This window comes from Xyrauchen texanus, chromosome 26 (assembly GCF_025860055.1).
Source record: "Xyrauchen texanus isolate HMW12.3.18 chromosome 26, RBS_HiC_50CHRs, whole genome shotgun sequence".
Lineage (NCBI taxonomy): Eukaryota > Metazoa > Chordata > Actinopteri > Cypriniformes > Catostomidae > Xyrauchen > Xyrauchen texanus.
The window spans coordinates 23,328,124-23,343,495 of record NC_068301.1 but is presented as its reverse complement, the minus strand read 5'-3'; the positions used below and the strand labels follow the sequence as shown (position 1 = coordinate 23,343,495).

Here is a 15,372-nt window from a genome sequence, read left to right as displayed (position 1 = left end):
TCATAGTTAATTGTGATTAGGGAAGACAGCAATATGTAAAAATAATGCTTCAATAATATTTTCCAAACAATGCCTTCCCCAGTATTTAGATAGAAATGCCCTAAAATGGCACCAATTCAAGTAACATTAAACGTTTCCCAAAGTCTAAGTGGGAGGTTGACTAATTGAAAGAACTATGCAACCTTAGGTTGAGTATTCATTGCAACACACAATAAGTCTCTTAAACTCTCATCCTCCACAGACTGTGGCAGTCCACTTTGTTACAGCAATCATGCAGCTGCTTTCTTGGTCCGCGTCATGGCGTCAACTCCAGCGCCAAGCACTGCTTTGAACTCCATGAAAAGTACTTGCAAACAACAACTCTTTCTGCATTTTCATGATAGTTAAGCCTTGACGTGCTTTTGTGGTAATTAAACTGCTCCTTTCAGAGGCTGCAAAGTGCTTGATTTCTGTCACAAATCCCATCTGGGCTTGTTTTGTACAACAAAAGCGTTAAGAGGTCCTTTCCTTATCAAATTATCTCTGACAAAGCTGTTGTGTGTGTTTGTGATGTATGCCAGTGTAATGACTCCGGGCAGACACATTGCAAAGGTTACACCCTACTCCAACCAATTAACTGGTTTATGCTTTATTAATGTTAAATGTTTTAATCAAGATTAAGAAAAATTAACACGTTAAACATTTTAAATTAATCGTATGTGTTAACGTGTTAACATTGACAGCTCTTATGATTATATTACCATTCATATTTACCTGCTGTCTATAATCTATTAAGAACAGACCTGTGACCCAGTTGAAAGCAACTGGGCTAGAATGAAGATCACTTCAATATACAATATATTACTCTTATATACAGATGCATGTAGCCTAGAAGACTTCAGCAGATGTTCTCCCATGCTCACTGATTCAAAAAATGGCCAAAACATTATTTGAATAAAAATAGATGAGGCCAGACAGTGGCAAATCTGGAGGGATACAAGCTAAACACATGGCCATAAAACTGGGAGGTTAGGACTGGCAGAGAAAACTCTGCTGAGGTTGTAGTGTGACAGTCTTCTGCACAGCATTCCAAACGTGCCTTGCATATCCATTCATCTGCTTTTTAAACCTAGCAAGCGGTTACTAGTGTTTTTTCACACTTCTGTCCAAACATACACTCAGGCACCCAATATATTACTAAATGTCTTTCCATTCAACACTGTTGATCTTTGTATCAATTCACTGTTTTGCTCAGCATTAGCTCAGTCCGGAGTAATGAAATCAGCAGGAAAAGCCACAGAAACACAGCCATTGTTTCTAAAAAAAAAGTTTAGAAACAGCTTGGCTCCCAACACTCTGCTCAGTCCACTCCCACTCCAGCTCAGTCTCAGTTTTTCACAGAACATAATCTTCTTGCACAGCTTCATGTAAACAACACTGAGTCCCAGATATTTTCTAATGTATATCTAAAATCCACCACATGCCTTCATACAATTGCCAGACTGCTTTTAATTGAATCTTACTGAAGAGATCAGAATAAATTGCTCTTAAAGGGATAGATCAACAACAACAAAAAAGAAAGACAATTCTGTCATCATTATCTATGTTTCCATCCAACTTGCTATTTTAATTAATACGAAAAATCATAAATATAATTTTCAAATATAGCTGCATTTTCATCCTATGAGTGCAGAAGTACAAAATCTTCTGGGGAAATTGGTGCAAAATAGAAATAAAATTGGAAGTTGAAGATTATGTTTTCTAAGCGAATAATGTATTTACATGGCTGTATTCACATTCACATGAGGCAGTCACATGACTGTTTTCATCCGCATCTATAGTCTTATGTAAATTCTATAGGGATATATATATATCGTATACGTGTTTCCATCATAGTTTATGTGTATGTATATATATACATATATTTATACACACCTCAAGACAACGTATTTTTTTCACATTTTGGACATTTTATTTAAATTTTTTTTATGTTTCCGTCCAGCAATTCAAAGCTATGATATTGCCTATGATATTGACTTGATGCTTTTATGGTGCTTTTTTGTTCTTTTTGGAGCTTGACAAGCATTGTTCTCCATTCTCTTTCACTGAATGAAGGAGAGCAGTGTGACAAATGTCTCCTTTTATGTTTCATGCTACAACAAAAAAATAACATTATATGGGTTTGGAACAAAATGAGGGTGAGTAAATGCTCTGCGTTATGTGGTAAAAACTATTTCTTAAAGGTTTTCATTGCCTGCACTCAAGTTGTTACTGTGAAACTCTTACCTGCCACTCGCACAACTGCCCTTTCTGCAGGGTCCAGCACTGAGTCCTGACTCTTGCGCTTGCGTCTCTCATGTTTGGATAGGTTCCATGGTAGAGTGTCCCCTTTAGGCCCGGCTGCGCTGTGCGCACATGGCGAGAGAGAGCCCCCTGACCTCTCGCTGCGGAACGAACGCTCGCTCACACACGAGCGTTCGCTCAGGCTCTCCTCGTCCGAGGAAGACATCTCATCAGGGGGCTGGGAGGAGGGATGTGAGGGGTGGCAGGGTAAAAAAGAAAACAGAAATAAGGTCAGTACAAAAACAGAGGCATGTATGATACTCTATAAAATGTGATCTCATCTACATAAATGTCACATGTATAGACAAACACAATACACAATGAGCTCACACACGAACAATTATAATCTTTGATGTCTTCATTGAGCACATCTCATTAAACATTCACAATGGTGTCGACAGTGAACCCTTGTATTTAATAACTGGTCAATGCTCCTTTGGCAGAAATAACCTCAACAAAGTGTTTCTGGAAGTTGCGGATTAGACCTGCACAATATTCAGAAGGAATTTTGAACTATCCTTCCTCACAGAACGGTTTCAGCTCAGCCATATTATTAGAATGTTGAGGCCATTCCACAGCTTCTCTATTTGATTAAGATCTGAGCTCTGACTAGGCCACAAAAGGTGGATTTTCGTTTTTTTTTTGTTTTGTTAAGCCATTCTACATTGGATTTACTTATGTGTTTAGGGTCATTGTCCTGCTGCATCACCCAGCTTCAGCAGCCACCCTGACATTATCCTGTAGGATATCTTGATAAACTTGGGAATTCATATTTCCTTCAATAATGGCATGCAGTCCAGGCCCTGAAGCAACAAAGCAGCCCCAAATCATGATGCTCCCTCAACCGTCTTCACATTTGGGATGATGTTAGTATGCAGTGCCCTTTTTATGTCATACGTAGTGCTTAGGTTCTTCCCAAACAATTCAACCTTAGTTTCATCAGTCCACAAAAATGCTCGTTGTAGTGTTGTGAAGTGTCAAGGTGGTCTTTGGCAAACTTCAGGCACTCAGCAATGATTTTGTTGGAAAGCAGCAGCTTCATTCATGGTGTCCTGTCATGGACATCATGCCTGTTCAATGTTTTCTGTATAGTAGACTCTTGAACAGAGATGTTACAGTTCCAATGATTCCTTCAAATCTTTAGCTGTCACTCTAGGGTTCTTTTTTACATCACTGAGCATTCTGCGGTGTGCCCTTTGAGACATCTTGGCTGGGCAGCCACTTCTAGGGAGTGTACCCACAGTACTAATTTGTCTCCATTTATAGACAATTTGTCAAACTGTGGACAGATGAATATCTAAGCTCTTAGAGATAATTCTATAACCCTTTCCAGCTATATACAAAGCAACAATTCTTGATCGTAGGTCTTCTGAGACTTCTTTTTTTGCAAGGCATGATCAATGTAAGCAGATGTTTCTTGTAAATAGCAAACTCAAAATGTTTTAGTGCTTTTTTGAGTGCTCAAACACAGATTGTGTTTGTTCATTATTCTAACTTAGATAAAGCTCCAACCAGATTTTAAGACAAATGTATACATAAATGCAGGTAATTCCAAAGGGTTCACATACCTTTTCTTACTACTGTACTAGTACTGAATCCTACTACCAATTTAAATTAGAGGAATTGTTCCCCCAAATTCTAACATCATTATCTCACCCTCAAACAATTTTCAAACTTGTATGTCTTCTTTTATAGAACACCAAAGCAGAAGTTTATCAGTTAGAACATCTGAGCTGCCCTTTTTCATACAGTGAAAGTGGGCGGGGACCAGGGACTCCAAATAGGAAATTAAGGCACCATTAAAGTAACATAAAAGTAGTCCATATGACTTGAGCACTATTATGATGCTGTGGGCGTAGCCGAGTGATGTCTGTGGAGAGTGAGGCCAGGATAGGAAGAACGGTAAGGATTGACACCTTTGTGAAATTATCTCTAACACCTGTTTGTGTTTGCAGTGAGAGCTGAGAGGGATAAAAGAGCAGTCCAGAGCTCTGGAGAAGAGAGAAAGAGACACACAAGACACTGACTGTGGGCGACTCTGATTATGCTGAAAAGCCATTCGTTTGTGTCTTACACTGAAAGAGTGTTGTAAATAAAAACTCACGTTGGATTGTTTACCCAGTTCCCACTTCCTCCTTCAGGAAATGTTATTTCAGACGACTCATTATAATCCGATGGCGGGTCAGTTAGGGCAGGAAAAGACACTAAACCGGTCCCCGTGACTTTGTCGACGGTGGTTCTGGAGAGGGAGGAGCTTGGACTGGGGGTGAAATTAAAAGCCACCGATCAAGTCACCCCAGGCACTTGCAGAGACCACCTCTCACCATCACAAGTCAAGGAGGTTGCCAGGTTGCAAGGAGAATTCGCAGACGTGTTCTCGCCTCTTCATGGTCGAATGAATCTCATAGAGCACCATATCAAAACGAACCCTGGCGTAGTGGTATGTAGTCGTCCCTACCGATTACCCAAACACAAAAAAAAAGTGGTTCAGGAAGAATTAAAGGCCATGCTAGATATAGGGGTAATAGAAGAATCCCACAGTGACTGGGCCAGCCTGGTACTGCTGGTTCCAAAGAGTGAAGGTTCGGTCCGGTTCTGTGTAGATTATAAAATTATGATTATCATGATTATCATGATGTCAAGTCAATGTGGTGTCTAAATTTGATGCATACCCAATGCCTCGGATTGATGAACTGCTTGATCAGTTTGGTGTGGCTCGCTTTTATTCGACACTGGATTTAACAAAGGGATATTGGCAGATCCCCTTAACTCTCATGTCAGTGAGAATGATCTTCCTAAAAAGGGGGCACCAGAGCCGTGTCAGCTAGCATTCACACAGGTGAAAGCTGCTCTTTGCGGTGGGTCATTGTTGCACTCTCCTTACCTCTCTACCTTTCATCTTGCAGATAAATGCATCGGACGGAGGGTTGGGAGCGGTACTGTCCTAGATGGTGGAGGGGGAGGAGCACCCTGTGCTGTACATTAGTCGCAAACTCTCACTGAGGGAGACAAGGTACAGCATGACGGAGAAGAGAGTGTTTTCGGCCATCTAGTGGGTGTGCTTTCACCCTCTGTTCGGACCATGCCCCGTTCCAGTGGCTCCGTCACATGAAGGTGATCTGGGCAGGGCCAAGCGACGTCTGTGGAGAGCGAGGCCGGGAGAGGAAGAACGGTAAGGATTGACAAATGTGGGAAATTAGCTCTATCCGCTGTTTGTGTTTGCAGTTTGCAGTGAGAGCTGAGAGGGACAAAAGAGCAGATACCGCCAGAGGAGAGAGAGAGAGAAGCACGACACTTACAAATCTGATTGTGCTGAAAACCCATTAGATTGTGTCTTACACTGAAAGAGTGTTGTAAATAAAAACTCATGTTGAATTGTTTATCCGGCTCCCACTTCCTCCTTCAGAGAGTTAAAGAACCTTGTCACAGCTATATTCTGAAACCTCCAAATTCATATGATAGCTATGTGTGAGGAACAGACTGTAATTTAAGTCATTATACACTGGAAATCTAGCTTGACAGCTGTAGTCACCATTCACTTTCATTGTATGGTAAAGAGAAGCTTGGACAGTTTACTTTAAATAACTCAAATAAGAGGAAAAATGTTATACAGGTTACAAAAGACAAAACGGTGAGTAATGGATTAAGACTTTTTGCATGAACTATTCCTTTAGCCAAGGACTATGATTGCACACTAAATCAGGAATAGTGAGGTCATTAACGAACATATCAACTGAATGCTCAGCAAACCCATTATGAAAATAAGAGATGATGACTGATGCCTTTGGGAGATCAGGTGAACATTGCTTACTCACTTCAACAATAATGATGAGAAGGAAAGGTGTCAGGGGGATCAAACTGTTTTTGCAGGACACATTACTATTTATACAGGTCTTGATCAGTATTGGACATTCCATTAGGCTGGGACAGACCTCTCTGATGTGCATTCTTCTGTGATCAGCTGGAAAGGAATGGGGCCCATAGGGGCTACAGAAAGTTCCTGTCCATCACATTACTCCACACAAGCTAAACTCATCAATTTAAGTAAGCACAGTGCAAGCTGTCTGGAGAAGTTTTCCCTTGTGCAAACAAGCTAGTCATTAATAAAATGCATAACAGAGTATCTATGGCAACTCTGAGAAAATATATATTATGGTCAAAAGAGGTATATAAATAAATAGTTATAAAAGAATGCAAAGTTCATGGATAAGTCATTTTTATAGTTTATTTAGTCTCATATAACATTTATATAACATTTATATAAATGTATAATTTATATAAATTTATTTAGTCTCATATAAAATTTATTTAGTCTCATATAACATTTATATAACATTTATATAAATGTATAACATTTTCAACAAAGGTTTTGTTTTACCTTAAAGTGTTTTTCTTACGCATTGAATACACATGAGTGTACACATCTTAATTATACTTTTAAAACTTTCAAGCTTTAAAGATTTTGAAATGGTAATATAAATCTCCATTTTCACTTTCATCAGCGATCTTCTCTTTCTTAAGGGTACTACTCCTTTTGTGTTTTGGCGATTCACATTTTTTGTGCATATCGTCATTATTATAGTAAAAAAGGACTTAAATATTGATCTGTTTCTCACCCACACCTATCATATCGCTTCTGAAGACATATATTAAACCACTTGATTCGTACGGATTACTTTTATGCTGCCTTTATGTACTTTTTGGAACTTAAAAATTCTGGCCACCATTCAGGACTAAGCAAGACTAAGTTCTCTAAAAATTGTGTTTTGCTGAAGCTACATATTTTTGCCATCCCGCTGTTGCCTAACAGCATGGTGATTCTGTGGCAGCCAACAAATATAAATAGAGGCAATGCTGGGTTTAAAACCTTGCTATGTCATTATGTCTATAGGAAAAATCCTACTTTTTTACCCCCAAACATTATTTAATCTCTCGTTTCTTTCCCAGTCAGTTCATGGCAGCTGAATGCACACAATACACCAACAGAGAACTGTTGTGTTGATTTAAAGTCTCTCTGCAACTGTTTCAGCGTCTGCATAAAGAGTCTGGATTCCCACAATGTTCGCCAAGAACGTCTCAGAACGGCCTTAATATTACAACACTGCTCCATTTCCCTTAGAAAGAAATGAGGGGTTTGCACTTTGCAAAACACAGACTGGTGGAATTCGTTCTCCTGCAGATGTTTATACAATAAATGCAAACATACTCATGTGCATTGAACCATGAGGTTAGAAGCCTCTGCTATGTGTAACATTGACACACTCACGCAGCACCACCACTTGCTAGGAAGAGAACGGGAGGAGTAATGGAGGAGGGTATCTTATGATAGCAATGAATAATGGGTTTGCATTACTCAGTGCATTGTAGACACTAGTTCTTAATGTAAATGCAACATTTAATCTGGGTGAAATATTATCTGGTCAAGCATTTTGTATTTTCAGCATGTAATCTAATGAGAACAAGTCTGACCTGGAAACATTTCCGACATATCGGAAATGACAATGAATGCCCAAAGAGAGTAAATGTTAAAGTGGGAATATAGGATTCTCACAAAACCAGAGACCAATATCCCGGTCAAATTTAACCCAAAAAGTATACAATTATACAATATTTTGCATACAGTAAAGAAAATTAAGCCTGCATTTTGGATTTTGGTAACACTTTACAATAATGTTCCATTCATTAACATTAGTTAATGTACTAGGTATCATGAACTAATAATGAACAATAAATTTTTTGCTTTCAGTATTTGTTCATTTTAGTTAATAAAATTACAATTTGTTTATTGTTAGTTCATAGTTCATAGTGTTAACTAATGTTAACATATACAATTTTCTATTTAAAAAATGTATTACTAAATTAAATGAACATTAACTAAGATTAATATATTCTGTAAAAGTAGTGTTTATTATTAGTTCATGCTAACTAATGTTGTTAACTAATATTAACAAATGAAACCTTATTGTAAAGTGTTATCTGGTTGTGCATTGCAACATTATTTTCAGCAGAATTTACCTCCCAATTATCATTACTGTAACGCGTCCGGATATACTTTCACTATTCTCATTGTTTTCAGTGAAGATGCTCATTATTGTAACACAGTAGGCTACATATGACGTTTTTTTTTTTAACTGTATTACATTAAAGAATTGCTTTAGAACACTGATTAAATTCAAATGTCCTGGTCATATTTAACCCCAAATCAATAAAAAAAAAATAACAATATTTTGAATTTAAAAAAAATGTAGCAAAAATTGACATTATGTCACAATGTAAAAACAATCTAAATAGCACTAAAATATAGACGTGCGAAATAAACTTTCTTATTTATTCATTTTGATTTTGGAGAAAAATAGGACCTTTTCTTTGACAGGTTTTGTGAGAATCGCCCATTATGGGGCCTCCCAGCTGCAAGGACTGAACCTTTTAGATTAGTGGGTATATTCTCTGATCTCTGAGCTTTAGTAAGTGCATGATTCTATAATAATAAATAAATAAAAATTAAAAATCAGGCAGGCTACAATTACTATACGTCCTATTAAAACTATTAACTTTGAATTGCATAACTTTGATAGGGTATCCTTAAGAATGAGATCAAGTCTGAAACTGAAATGATCATCTTGACCATCTCATGGCCATCTCTAGGAGCACAGAGCAGGCAACCATCTGTGGATGGGCTTAGAAATAGCCTTTACCCACTCAAGGTTCTGTACTATATCACCTTTTTAGACCAGGAATGGGTGTCATTATACAATGGAAATACATTGACCATATTGCTTTTTGTTTGTTTCTCTCTGGGAGACATGAATGAATATTCACCATTCCTGAAGGAAAAGTAGACATATGGATCGATAAATATTTGCCAAGGAACGCCCCTTATTTCAACACGTAGATGCCAATACTAACGGGTCGCAGGCTGCTAAATTACATGAGTAGAGTAGAAATATGATTTCCGTTTAACGGGAAAGCCTGAGCGTAATGTTGAGTTAGATGTGCAGCACCTCTTTGTCCAATCACTCCCTGAATAACGGTCCATTCAGCAGGAGTGAAATAAATCAATCTTGAATCATATTTATCTGTTATTAATTCATTTGAGTAGGCTAAATATAGAGAGAACAGTTCAGATGCCCGCTTTTTATTTGGAAAAAGTGACGCTTATAGGGAATATCTGGTTTATTTAGGCATAAAGAAACGCTTTAGTACGGAAGCCCGAACCAAAATGTATGTTATGACACATAAAGACGAGAATTGTCAGACACACACACAACGAAGCTGTAGGACAGAATAATGACGGACATTTGGACCTTCTTACCGTATAACGGCACTGCCCGTTACCGCACGCAGGGGGACAGAGGCGGAGATTCGCTGGCTCTTAATCCTGACCGATACGCCTCGCAGCCGGACACAAGAACGCAGCTTCTCGGTCCGTTTTGCACCGAGCCGGTCGACAGAGGAGTGGTGTATATGGAGACCGTGATTCGGTAATGGCTGTCTATTCCCCTCCTTTCATATCCCTCCTTCTCTCCCGCTCTCTCTTTCTCCAGCCCCCTCCTCCTCTTCTTCACTCTCACTCTCTCCGTTATCATTCCCCCTTTAACCCAACCCTCTTTAAGGATGATGAATTTGAATAATGAGTAGGCTATGCTTCATCATAGCTGTATGTGAAGACTTATCTAATACATTTAATCAGAATGTCTATCAACAATCTAATAATCTCACCTCAATAAGAAATTCACTGTAATAATTGCACTGGAAGTCGGTTTGGATAAAAGCAGTCTGCATGCCAAATGCATAAAATAAAAAAAATTAAAAAATTCAGTCTATATCTGACCGCATCATTATGCAATTTGACTAAAAAGCTCGGTTCACATAGGCACTATTTATTTATTTATTTATTTATTTCAGAATTTATGCATTTCAACGTCATTACTACATTTAATAAAATTCAATTGAGTCATATTTAAAAAAGAGAAGAAAAAAAAGGAAACATGCACTTTACAAGGTTCTATTAGTAAACATTAGTTAACAAAATTGAACATGAACTAACAATGAACAATACTTTTAGCATTTATTCATCTTGGTTAATGTTCATTTCATATAGGCTACTAGTACATTTTTTTAAATCAAATGTTATATATGTTAACATTAGTAAATGCACTATGAACTAATAATGAACAATTGTATTTTATTAACTAACATTAACTAAGATTAATAAAAGCATGCTGTACACAATATATTGTTTATTGTTAGTTCATGATACCTCATACATTAACTAATATTAACGAATGGAAGATTACTGTAAAGTGTTACCAAAAAGCTAAACATTTTAAGTTTGATCAATTTAACTATGTTCAAAATAAAATTAAATTTTGTTATTAAAATTGAAATGCGAAATCTTAAAAATAGGCTTAACAATTTGTTTTGAAGTGTATTGAAAGTCCTCACTGTGATATAAACTGAGTAGTTGATGCATAATGTGTGTGTCAATTATTGAGATTATTGGTCAAAATGAATATTGTTGTATAAGGGAAAGAATATAGGCAGTCCTATCCTGTAATTTACTGGTCACCATTTCTTTTAAGTTTTTACAATTTTAATGACATTTTAGTCTTCACTTGTTCATTTTAAAAGGTTCTGTGGTGTGACAAATGGATTTTAAAAAATATACATTTTCAATGTAGTTTCACAATTAATATCAAGTAAAATAACTAAATAGCTGTATGCATTAGTATTTCATGTCAGCAACCCAATTGCAGATTTAGATTAAAATGAATAGTTCTCAGTTATTAGCCCCATATAAAAATCATAAAAGTAAACTACATAATGAATCTTTTGCATTTAATGAAGAACGTGTATCTTTTCAGTACTGCTGCAGTGGAATTCAGTGATAATGAAGGATAAGATGCTATTTTGGTACACTGATCAAACAAAACCCATCACAGAAGAGCAGCCTTGTCAAAAATACCAGTGGAACATCCTGTGGACATTCTTTCCCCAATTTGTCCTCTAATATGATCATTATTGTGACGACAACCAGTTTAAACTGCACTAGATCTTAGTGACATCTAACTGTCTGGGCTATGAGCCAGCTTTTACATATAAAACAGGCTTAATTGAACCCTTGTGATGGTTGGTATGTCTTCGTTCCGCTCTAAAGCTAGACTTTGCATTTGAACTGGGTTGTCTCAACAGAAATATCTGGCTGCTTATGAACTGTATTCATCCAGTTATTCCCATTTGGATCTATTGCTTAGGTTTTGCAAAAATGTATCAGATGCTTCATTGGATACTTGTTTCAAGTCAATGAGTTCAGTTCATTGAAGCTCAGAGATGGTTAGTCTCTGCTACCCACTTACCACGATACCAAATCTTTTCAAGGTGGCTGGCTTAGTAATGTAATTGGGATGCCAATGTAATGCAATGGTTTGATGTATTCATATTAAGATTTCAGCTGGAATCTATCCCATTGAAGCTTAACCAAACCTCTCAATTCCTGGTCAAAGCAATACATTATAATTCATGACAGAATATATTGTCCTAGGTTAAAATGAAGGATAATCAGATGGCCTCACAATACTTCAAGGATGAATTCGAGCTCAAATGTAAATTAGTTTACTGGGCCTTATTCATGAAACAAGTAACACAAATTTCTAATTTGTACATCAAATGATTCCTACATAAATGGACACATTTATTTAAATGGGACAGTTTGCGTTCAAATGGATTTATGACTTATTACACAGAAGTGTTTTATAATTAAGTCCAATGTCTTTAAAGTGATGCACAATATGGGTGCTGGATTTTAATAATCTTAGTTTTACTATGTAGCTCTCTGGAGAGGCACCCAGTTGTGCCAAGAAAAGAAACAGAAGTACATCTAAAACTGAAATCCCTTTAATGGAGCAAAAATACCAACTTGAATGAGATATAATGTTATAAAGAAACCTACTTAAAAGACAATAACACGGAAGCATTATATTTATTTCTCAAACATTTAACAATGTTTATACAACAATCATTTTTATAATACATAAAGGAGGAAGTGACTATACAGCAGTATGACTGGGTTGAGAGTATGTTCTGTCTGCGTTTCTAGATTTAAGGTCGGGCCTCCTCATTGCCTGTGTGATGTGAAGGTGGTGTGTAGGTTCCCTCCTTGATCAGCTTGTCCCTCTGCTTACGAATCTCATACAAGCGCTGTTGCTGTAAGTAGCAATCAAAATTATATTTTAGTAGTAAGAGGAGTAATGTAACAAAATGTGTCAAATACAGTTTAAGTTGGTTAAAAAATATCTTACAGTCTTTTGGCGGTGCATGCACTCATAGAAGTCTTCAAACTCGATTTTGCATTCCTTTTTGGCCCGAGTCTGGCCGATGCCATCGCCACACTCTATCCACTCCTTCTCAAATGCATGGCAGCGAGCAACCCGCTTCTGTGGCTGCTCCCCACTCTGGGCCAAGAGCCACTGGTCCAGATTAATACCCAGCTTCGACTGGAGGTCAATGAATGGCATGTTTCTAGACTATGTGGAAAAATATATTGCATTTGGCAGATGCCTTTATCCAAAGCAGCTGACTGTGCATTCAAATAATACATTTTATCAGCTTGTTTATTTGCCATTACTGAATGAATTGAATACCTCTCTTGAATACCTTAAATATCTCTCGTTTATCTAAGCTTTAAGACACCTCTGCCTGTCTTATTGTTTATTATTGACATGTTGAAACGCGGACACACACACACACACACACACACACACACACACACACACACACACACACACACACATATATATATATATAGAATTACTTCGTATGTTACAGCTATAAGCGCACACATTTTTTTTCTAAATACTGCTAAATAGAAATACATATACTACAGTATAAACGCTGTAAGACTTATAAAAGACAGAAACGATGACGGTTATTGGATATATTTGACAAGCTAGAATCATACAGCAGACGATTCACATCATGTAACTAGTTTAAAGTATATTATTTAATAACTATTTTATCTGTGCATAATAAATTAAAATGCAGGCCTGGCTGCTAGCTATCAGGAGGCCTAAGCTTAACGATGCCACAATATACGTTTTATCTAATATACATTATTTACAGCAAGTGCCTTGCATTAGTATAGTTATTGCTGGCAATGGAGCATCTAAGACATTACAACTCTCAAACTATAAAAACAAACACTAACCGTTCACTTTCGAGTCACTTTAACCTTCCTCAAGCCCACAGCTCACTCACGACTTCTCAGCTGCCATAAACCAGGTACTGATTTAGCTCTTTTGCGACACTGCTGCAAAATGCTTTTGATTTCTTTTTGACAGACAGCAGGGGGTAGCGTTGGTGCATTAAATATTTAAAGTATTTTCCCAAAAAAAGAGGTAAAAGTCAAACTTTTAAGGTCAGCAAAACCTGTTTTTTTTTATTATTATTGTTTGTGTTTTATCTTGTTGTAAGATTTTAGCAATGCTTTAAAGAAGGGTTTTAATGTTCACTTTTAATCAAATTCACTTGGACCCCACCAGGGTAAAAAAGGCACTTCTAGCACTCTAGATAGATGGCATATATAACGTTCAGCACTTCTTCACCATTTCAAATTTTTCAAAATTGTAATCAGCTGTTTAACCTTTTGCTAGAAATAAAAATAAAGTACTGCAAGTAATAGTTAGTAAGAATTACAGTAAACACGATTTTTTTTTTGTCTTTTTTAAGTTGTGTTTCAAATAGTTTTAGATATAGTATGTAACACTGCAGATCTTTTTTTTCTCCCCTTTTCTCCCCAATTTGTAATGCCCAATTCCCAATGCTCTCGAAGTCCTCATGGTGGTGTAGTGACTCAATCCGGGTGGCTTAGTTGCCCCCACTTCTGAGACCGCCAATCCACGCATCTTATTATGTGTGCATTATGAGGTTTCACGCTACTCTCCGCGGAATCCTTGCACAACTCACCACACACCCCATCAAGAGCGAGGGCCACACATTATAGCAACCATGACGAGGTTACCCCATGTGACTCTACCCTCCCTAGCAACCGGGCCAATTTGGTTGCTTAGGAGACCTGGCTGGAGTCACTCAGCACGCCCTGTATTCAAACTCGTGACTCCAGGGGTGGTAGTCAGCGTCTTTACTCACTGAGCTTCCCAGGCCCTCTGCTGGCAATGCTTTCCTTTTCTTTTTTCAGAATACTGTATGTGCAAAAGTGAATAGAATTTAAAACATAAATGAATAGGGGGTATGTAAATATGTTTTACACTCTTTAAAATAAAGATTCTTCAATGGTTCTTTGTCAGGATATATGGTTCCATTAAGAACCTTTAAAATCTATAGGCCCTTTCCCACTGGCTGTGCTAAAGCCAATTTTAGGTACTTTTTTGACTACTTCATATATTTTTTATGTAGTACTGCCCTTCAAAAGCTACATGACACAAATTTACTCTTTATTTACACAAATCATACTGTTTAAATGTTTGCACCCCTTGGTTCTTCTTATGTTGCCTTCTTGAGCATCAATAATTGTTTTGTAATTGTTGTATATTAGTCCATAAATTGTCAAAATTTGGACCTCATATATAGCCACTGTTGGGAAGAACTCAAATGTGCATAAGATGCAGAGAAACCAAATAATTTGACTGTAGTTGTTTTTTTTCTTCCACTAACCATCTTCACTGCTCATGACAAAGCAGGGATTCATGAACAATTATTACAGTCATTGATCATCGAGAAAGCAACAGACTATATTATAAACCAAGGGAATGTAAACTTCTAAGCAGGGCTGCAACTAACCATTATTTTGATAACCGATTAATCTAACGATTATTCGACTATTCAGCGATTATTGCAACGATTAATCATTAGCTCTTAACTGATTATTCAGCTTGTGCCCGACTTAAAATGTTGTATTAAACGTGCTTTCTAACAATAAAAAGGACACAATCAACTGAATTAAAGGGAAAAAAAATACTTTTTATTAAGTTTAATTCAGTAAAGAAATTCACTATAAAAAAAATCCTGTTGTTATCAAGTGTTTTTGTCTTGTTT

The 15,372-nt window shown here is 37.1% G+C and overlaps 2 protein-coding genes across 2 annotated transcripts in view; both read right to left on the bottom strand.

Annotated features, from left to right (window-relative positions):
- LOC127619503 (microtubule-actin cross-linking factor 1-like) overlaps positions 1 to 9,766 on the bottom strand; it is a 229,139-nt gene extending 219,373 nt beyond the window's left edge. Inside the window, exons 1-2 of the mRNA XM_052092341.1 lie at positions 9,635 to 9,766; positions 2,266 to 2,500 (exon numbers count right to left, since the gene is read on the bottom strand). Of these exons, the coding sequence (XP_051948301.1) occupies positions 2,266 to 2,488 (223 nt within the window). The 5' untranslated portion in view covers positions 2,489 to 2,500; positions 9,635 to 9,766. The remainder of the gene's footprint in view (positions 1 to 2,265; positions 2,501 to 9,634) is intronic.
- A 2,421-nt stretch (positions 9,767 to 12,187) lies between these two features.
- Positions 12,188 to 13,616, bottom strand: LOC127619504 (NADH dehydrogenase [ubiquinone] iron-sulfur protein 5-like). Its single transcript, XM_052092343.1, has 3 exons — positions 13,526 to 13,616; positions 12,621 to 12,845; positions 12,188 to 12,525 (listed from the first exon to the last, which is right to left on the bottom strand). The coding sequence occupies exons 2-3, from the start codon at positions 12,834 to 12,836 to the stop codon at positions 12,421 to 12,423; spliced, it is 321 nt and encodes a 106-aa protein (XP_051948303.1). The 5' UTR covers positions 12,837 to 12,845; positions 13,526 to 13,616; the 3' UTR covers positions 12,188 to 12,420.
- Between the last annotated feature and the right edge of the window lie 1,756 nt (positions 13,617 to 15,372).

Excerpts from the sequence above, each read along its gene's own strand:
- LOC127619504 (XM_052092343.1), bottom strand. The coding sequence starts at position 12,836 with ATGCCATTCATTGACCTCCAGTCGAAGCTGGGTATTAATCTGGACCAG. Across the intron at positions 12,526-12,620 it reads GCATGCACCGCCAAAAGACT|CAACAGCGCTTGTATGAGAT; the intron begins GTAAGATATTTT and ends TGCTACTTACAG.